Source organism: Macrobrachium rosenbergii, chromosome 20 (genome assembly GCF_040412425.1).
Source record: "Macrobrachium rosenbergii isolate ZJJX-2024 chromosome 20, ASM4041242v1, whole genome shotgun sequence".
Taxonomy (NCBI): Eukaryota; Metazoa; Arthropoda; class Malacostraca; order Decapoda; family Palaemonidae; genus Macrobrachium; species Macrobrachium rosenbergii.
Genome location: NC_089760.1, coordinates 35,870,809 through 35,893,057, shown reverse-complemented (window position 1 = coordinate 35,893,057; position 22,249 = coordinate 35,870,809). Strand labels below are relative to the sequence as shown.

General features: G+C 37.3%; 1 protein-coding gene across 11 annotated transcripts in view; it reads right to left on the bottom strand.

Annotated features, from left to right (window-relative positions):
• Nucleotides 1-22,249, bottom strand: part of LOC136849259 (retinol-binding protein pinta-like) — a 55,014-nt gene that overhangs the window by 5,760 nt on the left and 27,005 nt on the right. The window contains exon 4 of one of the 11 annotated variants that reach the window (XM_067122535.1): nucleotides 16,287-16,545. The exons of 6 other annotated variants lie outside the window; for them this stretch is intronic. In XM_067122535.1, coding sequence (XP_066978636.1) covers nucleotides 16,287-16,545 — 259 coding nt within the window. Of the gene's footprint in view, nucleotides 1-195; nucleotides 455-4,437; nucleotides 4,697-6,753; nucleotides 7,013-12,496; nucleotides 12,756-16,286; nucleotides 16,546-22,249 lie in introns of all 11 variants that reach the window. 4 more of the 11 variants (XM_067122544.1, XM_067122545.1, XM_067122542.1 and 1 more) reach the window with 4 other exon arrangements.

The following is a 22,249-nucleotide window of genomic DNA, read 5'->3' as shown; positions in this document are numbered from 1 at the left end:
TGTTGCCATCGAGAGGCTTTTGTATCTTCACATGAAAACGTCCAAAGAATTTATAGGTTATGCACCTGTGAAGAGAAGTAAACTCACTTTTCCTTCCAAGACGACATCATAAAATCATCAAACTTATAAAAATCTCTTTGCAGTGAAGAAAATAGAAAAATCTAAAAAAAAAAAAAAAAAAAAAAGTGTATTGACCTGGGTCAGGACCGAGACCATTTTGACCTTTGGAGGCGACATTTGCGCTGCGTGTTGGAAGTTCAACTCCCCAGCGTCCAAGACCAGGTCAAGTCCTCTTATAATCAAGGTTTCATCTTCTTCTAAGAGGAGGTCGAACAAAAGGAATATTGCCCTGGCCATGTCATCGAAGCCCGTGGTGTTGGGGTCACGGTGACCTGGCCGACCTATGATGATCTGACGTTGGTCTTCCTTCAGTCGAGGAACAGGGAGTGCTAACCTAAGTGGATACTTAGTGCTCAGTGCTGTGTGCTTGATATAGTTGTGTTTGGGAAAGGAGAATGAGTGAGCATACATCTGAGTTGTGTTATGAGACCTGAGTGTATTTGTAAAACTATACACACACACACACACACGAACAATGTACAGTGCCTTTTTCACCAATCCGTCTCTACCTCGTTTTCTCCACTAACTACCTCAAAACACCCTATTCCATCTTGTCAGTATGCTAACCTTCTTACCATTGTTGTTCGTACATTCCTCGCCTTATAAACCCTTCTTACTACACATTACTACAAGAAAAACTCAACTCATTACTTTCCGCCTTTTATCTTTCATTCACATTCAAAATGCACTCTTCACCTCCATATATAAGGTATTAAACCTTTAGGGTAATCACTTCAACATTCCACCTTTTGCTATCATAAACACTCCCCATCTCTTCCCAAACTTTTGCTCACACTCTGCTACCTTCCTTGCTTTACATGTTTCTTAAGTCAGCTTTTCCACATTACCATTTTCCCTGGATCGCTATATGAGTAATCCTCTTCCCTTTATCAACAATACATACTCACATAGCCCCATCATCTTCCTGGTTTCCATTTAACCTGTGTCTAGGATTCACTTTAAACGTCAGCGTCGAACAATCATTCACAACTTTCACGAGCTTCAGCAGCTTTTCTTTACCTTCACCTAGTCGCTTCATTCTCCAGTCGCTACTTTCTTTTCGTATGTTTCAATTATGCACGTACAGTACATCTCCTGGGTGCTACTTTGGCATGTTAGCTGCGCGTCACCTACTCCGAGGTGCTAGTACTAAATGTGGCGGAAGCTCCTTGGGACGCCGTGTTTAGTACTAGCCCCTGGGGGGTCAAAGTATTATATACACCCATTTCTATATCATTTGGTCGACAAATTATGTGAAAAAACCATATCTTCGTGCGGCCGTCTACTTTACATTTACCATTCCGTGTTTAGTACTAGCACCTCGGAGTAGGTGACGCGTAGATAACAAGCCAAAGTAGCACCCATTTCCTGTCCTTTCAGAGAATTCTCCCATTTCTCACAAAGAGACGCACCACATTCTTGTCTCAACCCTACGTTTCTACCAAATTAGCCAATCTACATATTCTATGTATAATCACTTTATATATTCTAACACATGTTCTATATGTAGTCACTCTGTATATTCTAACACACGCTTTGCTTTCACCACAAAAATAATATTAAAATCCCTAAGAAATTTACGACATGACTCTGCAGTTACCGACGTGGACCTGAACGAAACATGCATTTAGGAACATGTATTTAATTACTCATAATTACTCTGATTATCTTGAGGTTATTAGAACAAGCAGCCATATCAACAGAGCTTTTAAGAGTAGTTACAAAAGACGATAAGCGACCCAGAAATAGTTTTGGCAGTGAATGAGTTTTAGATCTCTATCCACATGGTGAAAATTTAGCTTTGAAATGATTGAATGTAATAAGCTGGCGACAGTAATCAACGGTTAAAGCTTTAGAAACTAATTTCATGATGTGTTTAGATTCACACGATACCTTCAATTTTTAACAATTAATTTAGAGAATAATTTTGCGATTAATTTAACAGGTATTTTAAAAATTTAATAATTAATTTTATGACGAACCAATTTCATACACTATGTTTAGGCATATAAAATCCATTTATGATAAATTAACGTTAATAATTCAGAAGATTCTAATAACCATACGCCATGACCAAAGGTGACGAATTGGATTTCCTAAAAAAAAAAAAAAAAAAAAAAAAAAAAACTCGGCCCTTATGAAAAACAACGCATGCCAGTTGATTTAGTGGTGATTCGTCATGACCGATATGGATCGTATCGGTATTGCTTGTTATAATGACCACTATTGCCTCCAACAAAGATTAAATGTTTCTGCTTCGGTTTGTTCGTTTGTGTGTTTTTACTAGGATTATGCAAATTCTTATATTTGATTTTACGAATGTTTTTTCTAGGCGTGGTCCTGGAGGTGACTAGGCAGTAAGTGATTAGGTTATGGGGGCGACAGGAATGTAGCTTTAAGGGAGAAGGGACCCTCTGTAGTCTGGATTTCTTAATATGATGCCTATATTAATGTTATTGTATACAAAAAATTTATGTAAAGAAGGAAAGCGAAATGTTAAAATAATATTATTTCTTCACACCGACTCAGGCGCACACACATATATACTGTATATATATTTATATATATATAATATATATGTACAGTATATATATATATATATATATATATATATATATATATATATATATATATATATATATATATTTTATTTTCAATCAGGAAAAGGTAAAAACGTGATGATTATGCGATCAAAATCACAGCCACGAAGGAAAGAGTGGAACAGCGAGATGCTAAGTACTTTCGTCTTATTACCAGTTGCTGTGACCATGTCTTGGTGATAAGACGAAAGTACTTACCATCTTATTGTTTCACTTTTCCGTCGTGGATGTAACTTTGTACGCACACATACATATATATACAGTATGTGTGTGTATGTACGTATGTATGTACATATATTGTATATATAAGTATAAATATATATAAACGACAATTACTGCCTATCTACTTATGTATTCGTATGTGTGTTGATTTACCTTGGTATAGTTCAGATACGAACATTCTTTTGTGAAAATCCCCTTTGTTTTCCCAATTCCCCTCTTGTACTACTCTCTTTTCTGAGTAACTGCGTGTGGGTGTGAGGCCAGTTCCCAAAGTCTCCAAGTAGGAAGTGTAGTACTTCATCTTTTGGGGCATAGTCGAGTCTTTCAGTAGCCTCGAAAGATGGTAGGTGCGCAGTTGGTTAGCACTAAGCCATCCTTGGCAATGAAATACCAGTAATTAAGATTTGCATTTCGTATCTCATATAGTGGGAGGTAAAATCCTCCACTCATCGGCTGTGTCATTTACGATGGAATGCTCTCCATTTTGGTCCGCTCTATTGTCACAACCAGTCAGAAGTGTTATGGTCATCTTGTTAGATTTATCGATATTTTTTATGGTAATTCTACATTATCGGCCAACTTCTACATAGAAAATGTCGAGCTCCATTTCAGGATAAACTTTCAGCACATGTAATTGCCACTTCAATAAATTTTCCGGGCTCTCTAGGGACGATTAAACTATACTGGTGTGGGCTATAGTTAAACAGGGAATCCTCAGTATCTGAAGTCTGAAACTGAAGTAATAAAAGTTCATGCACAATGGCTCAGTGTGCGTGAATTTTCATCATTTCTACCCACTTACTCATGATTCGGAGCATAAATTCATCAAAGGGGGCACTTGGCTGAGGAGTTGCTCAGATTTCGCGAGATTTCTTGTTTTCTCTAGAGTATAATTTTCGCAGTAGTGTCCTGTGAAAAGTTACTTTTCTTTACTAAACACCAAAACCCATCTGCACCAGTTTATAACCAGTGATTATCTAAGAACGCTACTAAATAAATTTAAACCTCCCTGAAGTTTGACTGTTATAGCTTTTAGCAGTTTAACCCTCAAGGCTGTCAGAACAGAACAGAATACAGAATTTAGGCCAAAGGCCAAGCGCTCGGACCTATGAGGTCATTCAGCGCTGAAACAGAAATTGACAGTAAAAAGTTATGAAAGGTGTAACAGGAGGAAAACCTCGCAGTTGCACTATTTAAAATATTGTTAGGAGAGGGTGGAAAGTAAGATGGAAGAAAGAGACTATGAACTGAGGTACAGTAAAAGGAATGAAAGGGGTAGCAACAAGGCACCCAAGGGACGCTGCAAAGAACCTTAAGCAATGCTTACAGTGCACCGCATGAATTGCACTGACGGCACTATCCCTCTACGCGGTTCAGGGCTATCACACCCCCTGACATTTACCTAAAGATCCCGCATAACTAAAATCCTAACGTGCAAAACTCTTACACTTCCCGCTCTTTCACTGCATATCCGTCTGGGCACTAAGCATCTAACCTGCATAATTATCACGGCTTTCTTGATGATCGTCGGACTGAGCTGGGACGCATGCGCCAAAGTCATGGTTCCGGAATCCATGAGGACGCCAATTCCAGTGACGACTGCGGCCTCGTCCTCCTCCAGGAGGAGATCGCAGATGAGCAAGATGACCTTGGCAGCGTCGTTCATGTCTGACGAGTAGGGATCTCTAATCGCGGGACGTCCCAGGACGATGAGAGGCTGCGTGGGCTCGATCCTTGGCAAGGGGAGGAATATCCTGGCGTGGTTGGGGAATGAGGTCAGGTAGTGATGGCAAAGACGGTCTTTTAGTGAGCAGCTTGCAACTCTTATTATAAGATTACACAGTTTATCCAGACAAGCGAGTCATTTTTAGGGTATCATACGGCTGGCATGAAAGATTTGCTGTTAATTGAGAGTGAAAATGGAGTGAGGAAGTAGTAACAGAAGTTAGACAGTTGTTTGGAAAGCAGCCAAAGAGAAAGGAAGAAGAGTAAAATGCGAAAAGCAATGCAGCCAAGAGTTGAATGGACAATGCAAAGCACTTTCAATACACCTCTTCTGAGTTTCCTCTACTCTCCCCATAATTTTCTTGTGTCCTTCCTTGATGGGACTTTGTTCTGGGGTAAAGTGATCGAGACAACAAAAGATACGAATCCCAATGTAGCGATTTCAAATTCAGTTTCTTTAATGTCAGTCAGCATTCAATAATGATGCAAAAGAGAAAGTTACGTGAAGTCAGTGAACTGCTGAATCTATAGAAGTGAGACGAACAATTAAAACAAGAGAACGATAAAAACATAAAGTAATCAAGAAAATGATATTTACAATTTTACGTAGGCACTAACTAAAGTTATGTACAGATTTCATCATTTATTATTATTATTATTATTATTATTATTATTATTATTATTATTATTATTATTGCTTCTACTTCTTCTTCTTCATTATTATTATTATTATTATTATTATTATTATTATTATTGGGCACAGTTATATTGGACAAGCCAAAAGGTTTCTTCTTCTTCCATAGATTATTATTATTGAAATAATTATTATTATTATTATTATTATTATTACTTATTATTAATGGGCAAAATTAAATTGGATAAAACAATAAGTTATGAACTTAACAATCCAAGGTTAGCAATGTTTTGTAAGTAAGAAAATGCCGATAATAAATGAAGTTGAAATAAGTGGAGGTTAACATATAATAAATATCAATAAACGAAACTAAATTTGCAATGAATACCAAGTAAAACTGAATGTATATAAAATGATAAAAAACGAAAAAAAAAAAAAATGAAAAAGATAAAACAATAATGTTAAAAGCATTAAATCGTGAGGACATGTTCATTAATTCAAAACCAATGACATTATTAGCAAGGTTTTGTAATAATAGATTTATGCTGGGATTAAAAAAGTACAGCTCAGTGCCTTCGGGTAAACTAAAGTACACTTCAATAAGATGAGTGAACATCTATGAAGTCCAGCTTAATTAATATCTTCAAATGTCACTTCGAAATCGAGAGAGAGAGAGAGAGAGAGAGAGAGAGAGAGAGAGAGAGAGACTTTATGTTGAGAGAGAGAGCTCTTAGAGAGAGAGAGAGAGAGAGAGAGAGAGAGAGGAGAGAGAGAGAGAGAGAGAGAGAAGAGAGAGAGAGAGAAGAGTGGGAGAGACTTTATGTTGCTTTTGGAGATAAAGATTTGCCATAATGCTCTTAGAGAGAGAGAGAGAGAGAGAGAGAGAGAGAGAGAGATTTTATGTTGCTTTTGGAGAAATAAATCCGTTAGAGGGAAAGAGAGAGACTTTATGTTGCTTTTGAAGAAATAAATCCTTATCCATAATGATCTTAGAGAGAGAGAGAGACTTTGTGTTGCTTTTGGAGAAATAAATCCATTTTCATAATGTTCTGGGAGAGAGAGAGAGAGACTTTATGTTGCTTTTGGAGAAATAAATCCATTTTCATAATGTTCTTAGAGAGAGAGAGAGAGAGACTTTATGTTGCTTTTGGAGAAATAAATCCGTTTTCCATAATGTTCTTAGAGAGAGAGAGAGAGAGAGAGAGAGACTCTGTTGCTTTTGGAGAAATAAATCCATTTTCATAATGTTCTTAGAGAGAGAGAGAGAGAGAGACTTTATGTTGCTTTTGGAGAAATAAATCCATTTTCCATAATGTTCTTAGAGAGAGAGAGAGAGAGAGAGAGAGAGAGAGAGAGACTTTAGAGAAATAAATCCATTGTTCATAATGTTCTTAGAGAGAGAGAGAGAGAGAGAGAGAGAGAGAGAGAGAGAGAGAGAGAGAAAGAGCAAACCTGCATAACCGTGGCGGCTTTCTTAATGTAGCTTGGCGTCAACTGAGCGAGATGACCCAGAGTCATATGTTTAACGTCAACGATAAATTCAATGCCGTCGATTCCAATGGCTTCGTCTTCGTCGAACAGCACGTCAATAACATTCTGATTGGCCCGGGTCAGTTCGTCAATGGTATAGTCGATGTCAAGGGGTACGCCCATGCGGAATATCACGGGGCGTGCGCCGCGGACGGACACCCCAGGTAGTGGCAGAATACCCCTGGGTAGAGTGAAGAGGGAGAAAAAGAAATCCAGTGATAGTCCAGGTATACCTGCGTTGTCCATTCCTCCATCAGGTCGTAAAATAATCACAGGTATTCATCATTATGATTTGTAAGGTGGGATATGCAACGTGTTGGGAAGTCAGAATGCTGTCTGTAATAAAGTTTTCAATGGAATTTGATTTCTTAATGGTCATAGCCCACTTATGAATTAACTGTGATGTGCGTTTGTTTATGTCCCATCTAAATGCCTACCTAAATACATACTGTCGTATTTCTAGCGTGTGCATTTAAGAATTATGAATGATGAATTCCTCATCGATGCATTTGATGCTTCATTTTCCAAAAATACAGAAAAAGATTGTCAGTAATCCCGAATGACAGTCAGACACAACGATGAATGTTTAACAGAAGGATATTTTGCAGAATCGATATTTCACACTTTAACGTTTACAGCTAAAAACTGAGTAGAAAAAAAAGTATCTGTATAGTATATGTCCTTGCGTCCTGATCGAAGATTGTTCCCAGTATATCCACCAGAGGGACCTAGTATTTTTCCTAGACAGAAATCATGATAAAGGGGAAAAGAGTGTACTATTTATCTGTAAGAAATATCAGAAATATACCCGATAACTCTATAGTTTTCGTCTTTTCATTGACAATTTCCCTCTAGAATTATATGATTTTACATTTTTACAGCCATCAACGGTGTGGAAAGGGTTAAATATGAACATAATGATGGATAATGAATATGAATACTACTACAGAGCTAGGGGGCTCATAAAACGATTAATTATCAAGAATTACTTAACGTTTCCTACAACTGGAAATTCCCCTAGAGGGTAGTGTCATCATTGGACCTCGTGGTGCACTGCAAGCAACATTTAAGGTTCTTTGCAGCGTCCCTTTGGCCCCTAGCTGCAACCCCTTTCATTTCTATTACTGTACCTCCGTTCATTTTATCTTTCTTCCAACTTACTTTCCATCCTCTCCGAACAATTGTTTCAGAGTGCAACTTAGAGGTTGTCCTCTTGTTACACCTTTAAAACCTTCATTACTCTCAGTTTCCCTTTCAGCCCTGAATGACCCCAAAGGTCTCAGCGCTTGGCCTAAAAACATTCTTGTTCCCCATACTTGAATCGTCTCTTAATACTAGGGAAGTGTCGAGTCTAGAAAACGCCGAGAGAAGCGTTTGGTGTCAAAAATCAAAAGGACTTCTCATGACGTGTTTTGTTCTACTAAATTGAAGTGTGGGTGTATGAGTAATGGTGAACAAACTAACAGAATAATCGCTAATTTAATTTTGGTATACGATGATACAGGTTGAGCGAATGCTCATTTTAAGAACTTTTTAAAGAGAAATGTTTGTTTGTGTTTAAGGATGAAAGGCGAATATCAGAAATGAACAGCGGCCTGAGAATGCTCTGTCTTCAAAATCACTGCATCCGTACAAGTATGAGAGCGATTTTCCCACCTCCATATAGAACTACAAAATGCTTCAAACCTCGCAAGGTTTAAAAGACGGAACCCACAGGAGAACGAAGACCCAAACAAAGCAGTTTAGCGGAGGAATGCAACTTTTGAAAATCCCCAACACTACCTGTAAAGCACTTTACCTGTAAAGCACTTTACTTTTCAGCGTTGAGTCTTTATGTGTAATATCAGCTTACGGTAATTTTCACATACTGTACATGCATGCTTGAGAATTTCATTTAATATGTGTTTTAAGTAGAAAATGCGCTTCGGTTACACAGTTATAAATCTCTGGTGCGATTACGCAATTATAGTTCTCCTTTCGGTTACACAGTTATAAATCTCTGGTGCGATTACGCAATTATAGTTCTCCTTTCGGTTACACAGTTATAAATCTCTGGTGCGATTACGCAATTATAGTTCTCCTTTCGGTTACGCAGTTATAATTCTCCATTTCTGTTACGCAATTATAACTCTATTTCGGTTATGCAATTATAGTTCTCCATTTTGCTTGCATAATTATAATTTTCCATTACGGTTATGCAGTTATAGTTCTCCATTTCGGTTATGCGGTTATAGTTTCCATTTCGGCTGAGTAGTATAGTTCACCATTTCGGTTACGCTTTTAAAGCTCTCCATTTCGGTTGTGCATTTGTGGCTCTCCATTCCGGTTACGCAGTTATAGTTCTCCATTTCCGTTACGCAATTATATTTCTTAATTTCTGTTACGCAGTTACAGGTCTCCGTTTCGGTTACGCAATTATAGTTTTCCATTTCCTTTACGTAATTATTGTTCTCTGTTTCGGTTACGCAATTATGGTTCTCCATTTCGGTTACTTAATTATAGTTTTCCATTTCCTTTACACAGCTCTTTTTCTCCATTTCGGTTACACAATTATATATATTTCTCCATTTCGGTTACGGAATTATAGTTTTCCATTTCCTTTACACAGCTCTTTTTCTCCATTTCGGTTACACAATTATATATAGTTCTCCATTTCGGTTACGCAATTATAGTTTTCCATTTCCTTTACACAGCTCTTGTTCTCCATTTCGGTTACGCAATTATATATATTTCTCCATTTCGGTTACGGAATTTTAGTTTTCCATTTCCTTTACACAGCTCTTTTTCTCCATTTCGGTTACACAATTATATATAGTTCTCCATTTCGGTTACGCAATTATAGTTTTCCATTTCCTTTACACAGCTCTTGTTCTCCATTTCGGTTACGCAATTATATATAGTTCTCCATTTCGGTTACGCAATTATATATAGTTCTCCATTTCGGTTACGCAATTATAGTTTTCCATTTCCTTTACACAGCTCTTGTTCTCCATTTCGGTTACGCAATTATATATAGTTCTCCATTTCGGTTACGCAATTTTAGTTCTCCATTTCGGTTACGTAATTATAGTTTTCCATTTCCTTTACACAGCTCTTGTTCTCCATTTCGGTTACGCAATTATAGTTTTCCATTTCCTTTACACAGCTCTTGTTCTCCATTTCGGTTACGCAATTATATATAGTTCTCCATTTCGGTTACGCAATTATATATAGTTCTCCATTTCGGTTACGCAATTATAGTTTTCCATTTCCTTTAGCTCTTGTTCTCCATTTCGGTTACGCAATTATATATAGTTCTCCATTTCGGTTACGCAATTTTAGTTCTCCATTTCGGTTACGTAATTATAGTTTTCCATTTCCTTTACACAGCTCTTGTTCTCCATTTCCGTTACGCAATTATATTTCTTCATTTCTGTTACGTAATTATAGTTTTCCATTTCCTTTACAGCTCTTTTTCTCCATTTCAGTTACGCAATTTTAGTTCTCTATTTCGGTTACGTAATTATAGTTTTCCATTTCCTTTACACAGCTCTTTTTCTCCATTTCGGTTACACAATTATATATAGTTCTCCATTTCGGTTACGATATTATAGTTTTCCATTTCCTTTACACAGCTCTTGTTCTCCATTTCGGTTACGCAATTATATATAGTTCTCCAGTTCAAGTTTTAGTTCTCCATTTCGGTTACGTAATTATAGTTCTCCATTTCGGTTACGTAATTATAGTTTTCCATTTTCTTTACACAGCTCTTGTTCTCCATTTCGGTTACGCAATTATATATAGTTCTCCATTTCGGTTTCGTAATTATAGTTTTCCATTTTCTTTACACAGCTCTTGTTCTCCATTTCGGTTATGCAATTATATATAGTTCTCCATTTCGGTTACGCAATTTTAGTTCTCCATTTCGGTTACGTAATTATAGTTTTCCATTTCCTTTACACAGCTCTTGTTCTCCATTTCGGATACGCAATTATATATAGTTCTCCATTTCGGTTACGCAGTTTTAGTTCTCCATTTCGGTTACGTAATTATAGTTTTCCATTTCCTTTACACAGCTCTTGTTCTCCATTTCGGTTACGCAATTATATATAGTTCTCCATTTCGGTTACGCAATTTTAGTTCTCCATTTTTCGATTATATTTTACGTAATTATAGTTTTCCATTTCCTTTACACAGCTTTTGTTCTCCATTTCGGATAGCAATTATATATAGTTCTCCATTTCGGCTACGCAATTATAGCTCTCCATTTCGGTTACGTAATTATAGTTCTCCATTTCGGTTACGTAATTATAGTTCTCCATTTCGGTTACGTAGTTATATTCATTTCGGTTACGCAATTATAGTTCTCCATTTCCGTTACGTAATTATAGTTCTCCATTTCCGTTACGCAATTATAGTTCTCCATTTCGGTTACGCAATTATAGTTCTCCATTTCGGTTACGCAATTAATAGCTCTCCATTTCGGTTACGCGATTATATTTCTCCATTTCGGTTACGCAGTTATAGTTCTCCATTTCCGTTACGCAGTTATATTTCTTCATTTCTGTTACGCACTTACAGGTCTCCGTTTCGGTTACGCAATTATGTTTCTCCATTTCGGTTACTTAATTATAATTTTCCATTTCCTTCACACGGCTCTTTTTCTCCATTTCGGTTACACAATTATATATAGTTCTCCATTTCGGTTACGCAATTATAGTTCTCCATTTCGGTTACGTAATTATAGTTCTCCATTTCGGTTACGTAATTATAGTTCTCCATTTCGGTTACGTAGTTATTTCATTTCGGTTACGGCTCTTTTTCTCCATTTCGGTTACACAATTATTATAGTTCTCCATTTCCGTTACGCAATTATAGTTCTCCATTTCGGTTACGTACAATTACAAGAGATATGTTTTCCTGTTAAGGAAAGGTTTCCAAGAAGCTTTTTCAATTATAGTTCGCCATTTCGGTTACGTAATTATAGTTCTCCATTTCGGTTACGTAGTTATATTCATTTCGGTTACGCAATTATAGTTCTCCATTTCCGTTACGTAATTATAGTTCTCCATTTCCGTTACGCAATTATAGTTCTCCATTTCGGTTACGCAATTATAGCTCTCCATTTCGGTTACGCAATTATATTTCTCCATTTTGGTTACGCAGTTATAGCTCTCCATTTCGGTTACGTATTTATAGTTTTCCATTTCCTTTACACAGCTCTTGTCCTCCATTTTGATTACGCAATTATAGTTTTCCATTTCCACTGCAACGGAACGCGAGAGGATGCGCAGTAGAGAGAGGGACAAAGGGGCAATATGCATCTGTAATTCAAATAACTGTTTAGACATCAGTCTGTCTGTCCAATAAGTAATATGTAAGGAAAATTGCTTTGCATAGGGTAAGCTCATTGACGTGTTATTAATGATTTAGTATTTTAAGTCTTCTGTCAGGTTTCAGAACTCCCACATGCAAGGCGCCTTGAAGCTTTCAAGGCAGAAAATATAAATAAACGATTCCAGATACAATATAGGTTGCTTTTCCAGGCAGACAGACTTCTTAGAAAAGGCAGAAGCACAGAAACAAAATCTTAGCCACCACATAAGTCTTGAGAGCAAGCAGAGGAAACAAGCCATGACTGGAAGGTGCCAAATAATAATTTCCTCTTTGAAGAAGAGAGGTGTACCTGGAAAAGGGCAGACAGCTTTCTCATCATTCCAGGACTACGAATGACGGTCAACTGGAAAGTAAGGTTCGTGCAGTCTTCCAGCACAACAAAGGAGGTTACACTGCCCTGCTCATCTTCCTCATTCCACATGTCTATCATGAGTAAAGCTGCTTTGATAACGTCATCTAGATCGAACGTCTCCAAGTCAACTTTCCTCATGCAATTGAGCAGCACTTTCCGACCGAGGACGTCATACTCAGGCAAAGGAAGGATTAAACTGGGAAGAGACACGGGATATCACGATGAATTTAACGTGTTACGTATTGATTTGCCTAGTGATATCTGAAGCTTGAAACAACCTTTAGAGCCAATTAAAACTGAGAAAAAGTGTATGTGTACTGGATGTCAGTGTCTACAGTTCAGTGGCAAGATATATCCTGTACTACCTAATTATTTTTCATGCTAACAATTACAAGAGATATGTTTTCCTGTTAAGGAAAGGTTTCCAATTTTGTGCAATGCTTTTTCAAGTAATAACAAACAGTAGAATAATTGGCTTCGTCGATTAGCTTTGGTCATGGACCTAACATAAAAATGTAAATACATGGGTAGTATGTTGGAAAAGGAAAATTCACAAGGTATCTACTGATAACTCGGGCCTTACCTCTTTTCTATAGTGTACCCTGTGTTTCGACCCCCAAAACTGTGAACATATACTGTAACAAGAAACATAGCCAGATGAGTAAGTCCCACACATATACAGTATTTGGAGGTATATAAAAACTGCCATGACTTCGTGATTATATATATATATATATATATATATATATATATATATATATATATATATATATATATATATATATATATATTTATTTGTTTCTTTTTAGGGGAGGTGTTATATAAGAAAGCAAATTTGTACGAATGGTTTCCAGCATAAGCGTAGAATAGTTTGACTAAATGATTGTTCAGAAATTTTAGACTCCATTTAACTGCTTGTTTCCGACTCTTATCATTCAGAACCGAAGGGTGCGGAGGTCACGTCACAGCGACGGCAGAAATGGTCGAGAGTGAGAAGGTGTCTGTCTTCAGGAAGGCCACTGGTACTTTTAGAAGATACATCGTCGGAACCGGCGTCGTGCCATAAAGCTGAAGCATTCCGTTCCCGTGTGAGTTTGACTGTCGGAGGAGCAGTGTTGGCCCCTTCGTGTTATGTGCGTGTGGCCTGTGGATTTTGGGAATTTCAGGAATGTGGCTTTTTCCTGGATTTTTGGTGTCCAGGCGTATCTTCGTATCAGTGGTTGAAGAAGAACCTCTCGCTCAAGAAACTGTTTCCGGATACTGCTCTCTATTCAATCGGAGACCCCTTGAACTGCTTGTTTAATGTCAGATAAGTTTTGGGTTTTTTATATTTATTAATTATTTTTCCATATATTACCAGAGTTCTTAGATACCGTTCGTATCTGCAAGTTATTATTTGTTTAAGCATAATAAAGTGCTAAGAAGTGTCGTTTTGGGTATTAATTCTCCTCCTCATTAGTAAACCTGTTCATAAATATGTTATGGCTGTTCATGGTGTGGACGTCAATATATATATATATATATATATATATATATATATATATATATATATATATATATATTTCATATATATGGCCAATCACATCACATACTCTTTTCATATGTATAAATATATATATATATATATAATTTTTCATGCACGAAGTTCAGACTATGTTACTCGTCAAGGGGTGATGTAAATCACGTCACATACTCTTTTCATATGTATAAATATATAGTATGACACTGCCGTCCAATGGTGATGTAAACCAAATCTTTTTGGAGTTTGGCATACAGCAATCACTTATTTGACATTTTTCATTCGTACAATTGTTTGGCTTTTTTAAGTTGTCCTAAGGTTGGATCAAAGCTTCACAATGAGCAGGGAAGCTGACTAGGCCATGATGAAGTGTTTGCAGAAGAGTATGACCTTCAGGGGTTTCCATATCCAAGAGGAAATGGTTAGCTCCCCTGCTGTGGATTGCTTTTCCTACTCCAGAAATAAGAAATGATCTGATGATTTCATGCAGGGAGGAGAGACAGGACATGAGTTGAGAACCAATCGGAACTGCCAGAACATCATCCACTGACAATCATGTGGATGCTAATCATGGCATAGTTTTGGATGACAGGTGTCTGTCTGTCCAACGGACAACTTATACCATGGGCATAAGTGCTGGCTCACTTCTCATTGTATTGGCTGATATTTTCCTGGACGCTTTTGATTCATTTTCAAGATGCAAAACCAGAAATGAAAAGAACCATGGTTCCCCACCCCCTTGAGACTCATGAAAGTGGGCTCTTTGCCTAAGAAGTCAGGGCATGACATCTTGATAGATTATTGGGAAAGGGATCAAAACATTAATGGAAGTTTTATGCATAAGAAATGCAACATTTGAAAGAAATTGTTGCTCTAGTGTAGTGCGTTTGACCGCACAGTGGCAGAGGCTGAAGTGGACAACTGTGGCTCTGAATTGTTGACGCCAAACTTTTACTCACCCGGTCTAGTACTGTCTGGTTGTTCATCTCACCTGCTTAGTCGCTTAGTCACCAAGTTCGGAGAATTCATGAAGTCATTAATGCTAAAGTGGAGTATCTAGATGCCTAAGATGCAGCAATCTCCTGCAGTAGGATAACATTGATCTTAGCTTTGGTGGACCAAGCGTAATGAGGTTACGTGAGACTGTGACGAAAGCTTTCTCCTCTGATATTTTCTGGGTGAGGCTAGGAACTTTTCGAATGTATTTTGTATTTTCTTGCAACTGACATTGAGCTGTATCCGGACATATAAATGAGGAGTTTAACTTACAGATATACAGATGCAACTTGTGAATAGTATATCAACACGATCACCTATTTATATGGAACGAACCAAGAAATCCATCAGCTCGCCAAAGAAACTTCCACAGAACAGAATGCTCACATGTATAAAAAAGACAGTCGAAGAACAGCAGAGTAACAATGATAAAACAAAAGATAAGGAACAAACCATAAGCAGATTAAACCAAAAAGAAAATATATGCGCAAATCTATTAGCTAAATTTGGAAAAGTTAAGGCAGTGGAAAAGGAGCTTTCAAATGGCATCAGCTTCTGTTTAAAAGTAATAGGCGTTCGCATTCATAACACTCTGGATGACTGTTCCTCCATTTTGCAGGGAAGGGAAAGAAAGCCCATTTCCACAGGGGCAGTGTGGCATCATGGAACCTCAGAAGAAAGGGATGCTGACTATTTAAACAGATCATCTGAACAAATATTATTGTCATTAATCTTTACCAAACACGGTGGAATGAATGTAAGTGGGACAAGGAGAGACCCTTCTCATTTTGACGGTGCTATGTAAAAATAAATTTTAAAAGTTCAGTGAATTTTGCTTGCGTCAATCCTGCGCTCATATTTTCCTATACCAAGAATGGCTGTAATTAAATGTCATACATATTTTTCATCTAAAAGAAAAGAATTTTGGAAATATTTCAGTCCTGTCGTCATAAGCTGATGAAAACAGTGTAAATGAGACATGCATTCATCGTTTTCAGTTTTAGGGGAATTTTAATGATGATGACATACTAAAACAGAGAAATTTAACGATAGCGCGGTTGTCAAGTCATACTGGATCAGATTGATTACCGATACGTTGTTATCTCAACAGAGAGAGAGAGAGAGAGAGTAAGAATAACTCAGTTACGACGAGAGGTATCGTCCTGGAGAGGGTCGACCTTTGACGACGCTCACGCCCCTGAAATGACTAACCTCGAAGAGCGTGTGCATCTTCTTCATCAGACTCAGATTGAACAGAGCTGCCCACTGCAAGGTGAAGTTGGCGCAGTCTTCCACTGAGACGCACGCTGTCACGCTGGCCTGTTTATCCTCATCGCGCCAGACGTCCAGCAACATGAGGAAGGCCTTAACGCCGTCGATAAAGCCTTGGGCGTCCACGTCAATGTTGGGAGTTCTAGAGAGAATGATCTTACGCCCTTGCTTATCGTACCCAGGCAGTGGGAGCACACAGCTTGGAAGAGAACGGGAGGAAGATTTTACAAGTAAACAAAGAAAACCATCTCCTCTGCCGAAGACCTCAGCACAATAGGTGTGCTTCATGAGAAGAAAATAAGAATATCAGAAAATCACACGTAAGACAATTGCGCATCAAAGGTGAGGAAATGATATTTTGAACAGGAAAGACTTAGACTTTCCAAAGTGTAACAGAGAGGATGGCAATGCTCTTTGCTAATATCCTTTAGCCTGGGATACAGGCCATGGACCAACGAAGTGGTAAGAGAGAGGGACATATTTTCTTTCCCGAAAATCCAATAGCCTTTGATACAGAAAACCCTATGGGATTAAAGACGAAATTTGTCCTTAAACAAAAATTGTACATCAAAAGTAAAAAAATATACATCAAAAGTAAACAAATATATATATATAATATATATATATATATATATATATATATATAAAATATATATATATATATATATATATATATATATATATATATATATATATATATATATATATATATATATATATATATATATATATGGGTGTGTTTGTGTGTATACATAGTTATACCAAAGCTATTAAAAGCATTAGAAATACCCAAAATAAAGACATTTCTGGTGGCAGCTAGAGCACCAGAGAGAGAGAGAGAGAGAGAGAGAGGGAGGGAGAGAGAGGTGCAGCAAAACATTCATTCAACTGTCCGTTTCGCGAATTGCTGTGTAAACCATGATTTGCTAAGGATGGCAGCCAAAGGATCAAGCAACGTCACTAACACTGTTTATAGCAGATGCAAGAAATTATGTATATATATATTATATATATGTATATATATACATATACATAAGCACATATATGTATATGTTTATATATATATATATTATATATATATATATATATATATATATATATATATATATATATATATATATATATATATATATATATATATATATATATATATATATATATTTATATATTTGTGCCAACATGAATAGAGTAGAAACAAAGCATGTTGTAGATATGAGATATTTTTGTTTCTTTTTCGGAAAGTTAATTACCATTTTAGTTTTCTGGGGCGAATGATAGAATATTGACCAAAAAGCAATAATACAGAAGCATTAAGAGAACTTAATAGCAGTTTTTCCAGTCACACAAGCTCACTAAAACAGGCGCTGTATAGATACATACATACGCGCGCACACACACAGATACATATATTATATATATATATATATATATATATATATATATATATATATATATATATATATATATATATATATATATATATATATATATATATGTACATGTATACACATCATATCTCAATGGCTATGATACTTGTTTCATTAACAAGAAGACCCAGCTTCTTTGACAAATTTCAGAGACCCCAGTAGACTTTAAAACAACATGGCCTCCGAGAACCAAAAAACATGGGTAATTGCACCATCCTAATCACAGCAACCAGGATGATAAGTTATTTCTCTCAAACCATGCATCTTCTTCCCTCAAAGTGGGTTGCACTAGATGGCGCTGCCCACTTCGAGGTTTCACCAAGGTTGCTAATCACTTACTCTTTTTTCATATTTTTATATATATAAATATATAGTATGAAACTGCCTTTAAAAACATTTCTAACTAAGGCTTTTTGGAGTTCCTGGAGCATCACAATAGGCATGAAAGCTGACTACTCCATGGTGAAGTATTTGCAGTGAGAGTATGACCTTCCTGGGACTCCATATAAATGGTTAACATACTGGTGTGGATTACTTTTTCTACTCCAATAATAAGAAATGGTCTGATGATTTCATAAAGAAAACAGACAGGACATAAGTTAAGCCCCAGTGGGGACGTTCAAAACATCAACCACTAACAGTCACGTGGATGACATTCATGGCATGGTTTTGGATGACGAGACATCTGACTATCCAACAGGCAACCAGTGCCATGGACTGACATCTGTCGGATGAGCAGTCTGTTTGTAAGATTGGTGCCATGAATACTGACACCAAATCAGAAGCTGACTAAGAAGGAAAATTCCTGGACACTTTTGATTCATTTCTCAGCTGATCCAGACAATTCTAGAGGAGCCTAGTAATCCAGGATGAGATATGAGTTCACAAATTAGGACGTAGGTCACATATGTAAAATGCCAGAAATGAAAATGCCATGATTCGTCCACCTCCTTTAAACCCAAGAAAGTGGCATATTTTGGCAAGACACTGGCATCTGTTTTTTGGATGTTAGGGTCTACTATCTTGATACACTACTTGGAAAGGGATCAAGACAATAATGGATGTAATATACACAAGAAATCCAACAATTGAAAGAAACTGTTGCCCTAGTACAGTGTCCCTTTCTAATTGGGCTTTGAATTGTTGTCACCTGCCTTTACTCGCCCGGCCTGCCTCTGTCTGTCTTGTACATGTTTATTTCACTTGTACAGTCACCATTTTCGGAGCTTTAATGAAATCATTAATGCTGGTTAGAAGTATCTGGATGCCTAATATGCAGCCATCTTCTGCGATAGGATAGCAGTGTTCTGAACATCAGTGGACCAAGTGCTATGAGGTTAGGTGAGAGCTACCTTTCTCTTTCTGATATTTTCTGGGTGAAGCCAAGAACTTTTTGAATGTCTTTCGTACATTCTTATAAGTGACGTATTTCTCATGATTCTTCTGAGTAAATGGAAGGAGTTGTATTTCGGACTTGTAAAGGAGGAGTTTAACATGCAGATACAGCCTTCATATGTTGTATCATCATGATCACTTATTTATATGGAACAAACCAAGAAATCCATCAACATGCTAAACAAGCTTCCACAGAACAGAATGCTCATATGTATAAAAATGACAAAGTGAAGAGCAGCAGAGTATTATCGATAAAACAAAAGAGTAGCAAAAAATGATAATCAGATCAAACCCAAGAGAAATATGTACACAAAAACAGTAGCTAAGTTTGGAAGAGGATTCTTTAAAGTGGCATCAACCTTGTTTAAAACAAAGGGTGGTCGCATCCATAACACTGTGGATGACTGTTCGTCCGTTTTGCAGGGAAGACGAAGAAAGATGTCTTCCACAGGGCAGTGTGGCATCATGGAACCTCATGAGAATGGGGATGCTGGCACTGTAAACTGAGTAGCAAGCTTTGTCCCAGAGACCTAAACACATATTAATGCCCTTAATCTTTACAAAACGAAGTAAAATGAATGTAAATGGGACATGAAAGATTTTCGCATTTTAATGATACTATAAAAAAATGAAATAAAATTTTCAGTAAACTTTGCTCGTGTAATCCGGTGCTCATCTTTTCCCATACCAAGAATCGCTTCAAGTAGAATTAACTAGAATTTTTCATTGTTTTCACTTCTCCGGAAATGTTATTGATGGCGACAGACTACAGTACAGTAATTTAACAATATCGTAGTTGTCAAGTCACACTGGATCAGATTGATTACTGAGTAATGAGTACACTGTACCAATACAGGTTTTTATCTCAACAGTGAGAGAGAGACATAAAAGGGGAATTGCTCAGTTGATGAGATCTGTCATCCTACAGACGGCAGAGGCAGACTTCGGATAACCTTTGACCTTCACCCATGAAATGGCTAACCTCGACGACCGTTTGCATTTTCTTCATTAGATTCAGATTGAGCAGAGCTGCCCAATGCATGGTGAAGTTGGCGTAGTCGTCCATTGTGACGAACGACGTCACACTAGCCTGTTCATCCTCATCGTGCTAAACATCCAGCAACATAAAGAATACCTTCATGGTATCGTTCAGGGTTTCAGCGTCCACGTCAATTTTGGGGGTAACAGTGAGAATGACCTTACGCCCTTGCTTATCGTACCCAGGCAATGGGAGCACACAGCTGGGAAGAGAACGGGAGGAAGATTGTACATGTAAAAAAAGAAAACCATGTCCTCTGCCAAAGACCTCAGCACAATAGGTGAGCTTCATGGGAGGAGTTTAAGAAGAAAATCACACATAAACCAACTGAACATCAAAGGTAAGGAAATGAATTTTTGAACAGGATGGACTTAGATTTTCCAGAGTGTAATAGACTGGAGGGAATGACATTTTAGAAAAATCCTATAGTGTGGGATACAGGCCATGGACTTGCAAAGGTGTAAGAGAGAGGGACATATTTCTTTTTTTCTGGAAATTCAGTTGCCTTTGATACAGGGACGAAACGTCCTAAAAAGGAAATCAACACAGAATTAAGATATATCTGGCAGCAGCTAGAGTACTACAATACAGAACAAAGATATATCTGGCAGCAACTAGAGCTCAGTACTACAGAACAAAGATATATCTGGAAGCAGCTACAGTACTAAACTACAGAACAAAGATATATCTGGCAGCAGCTACAGTACTACACTACAGAACAGAGATACAGTATATCTGGCAGCAACTAGAGTACTACACTACAGAACAAAGATATATCTGGAAGCAGCTACAGTACTACACTACAGAACAGAGATCTATCTGGCAGCAGCTAGAGTACTACACTACAGAACAGAGATATATCTGGCAGCAGCTACAGTACTACACTACAGAACAGAGATATATCTATCTGCAGCAACTAGAGCACTACACGACAGAACAAAGATATATCTGGAAGCAGCTACTACACTACAGAACAGAGATATATCTGGCAGCAACTAGAGTACTACACTACAGAACAGAGATATATCTGGCAGCAGCTACAGTACTACACTACAGAACAGAGATATATCTATCTGCAGCAACTAGAGCACTACACGACAGAACAAAGATATATCTGGAAGCAGCTACTACACTACAGAACAAAGGTATATCTGGCAGCAGCTAGAGTACTACACTACAGAACAAAGATATATCTGGAAGCAGCTAGAGCACTACACTACAGAGAGAGAGAGAGAGAGAGAGATGCAGCAGAAGAGCCATTTAGCTGTCCATTTTGTGAATGACAGCCAGAGTACCAAGCAATGCAGTTAGGTTTTGCAAATACAAGAAAATTATATATAATATATATATATATATATATATATATATATATATATATATATATATATATATATATATATATATATATATAAATGGAAATGAACACAGTAATGTGTTTCACAGAGATAAAGTGAAAGTCCAGGGCATTAGCAATTCGGATGCAAAGCTCATAAAAGATGTTGGAACCTAAGTTCTATGTAACTGAGGTTTTTCATGGGCAGGCGCCTAGTGCCCAACATACCAGTGAATTTTACACAACTTCCCGACCCATCAACGCTCGAATTGCTAACGCGTTATTTGACTTAACCCCTTCACCGTGAGATATGATGGAAAGAAACGCGTGGGAGTATGTTTCACCCTTCACCGTGAGATATGATGGAAAGAAACGCGTGGGAGTATGTTTCACCCTTCACCGTGAGATATGATGGAAAGAAACGCGTGGGAGTATGTTTCACAGAAATACATTTCTGACTCACAACAGGACCGAACCCCAGTCTTTCGAGTGAGAGTCCAGGGCACTAGCAGTTCGGATGCAAAGGTCATAAAAAGAATATCGTTGCGATAGTTTCTTAGTTTTTTACCTTCCATTATCCGGATTTCGCCCTTATCTGACAGGGCCTTGGCTCTGTTTACCCGGATAATCGAGAGATTACTTGTATACATATATATATGTATGTATGTATGTATGTGTGTGTGTATATTATATATATATATATATATAT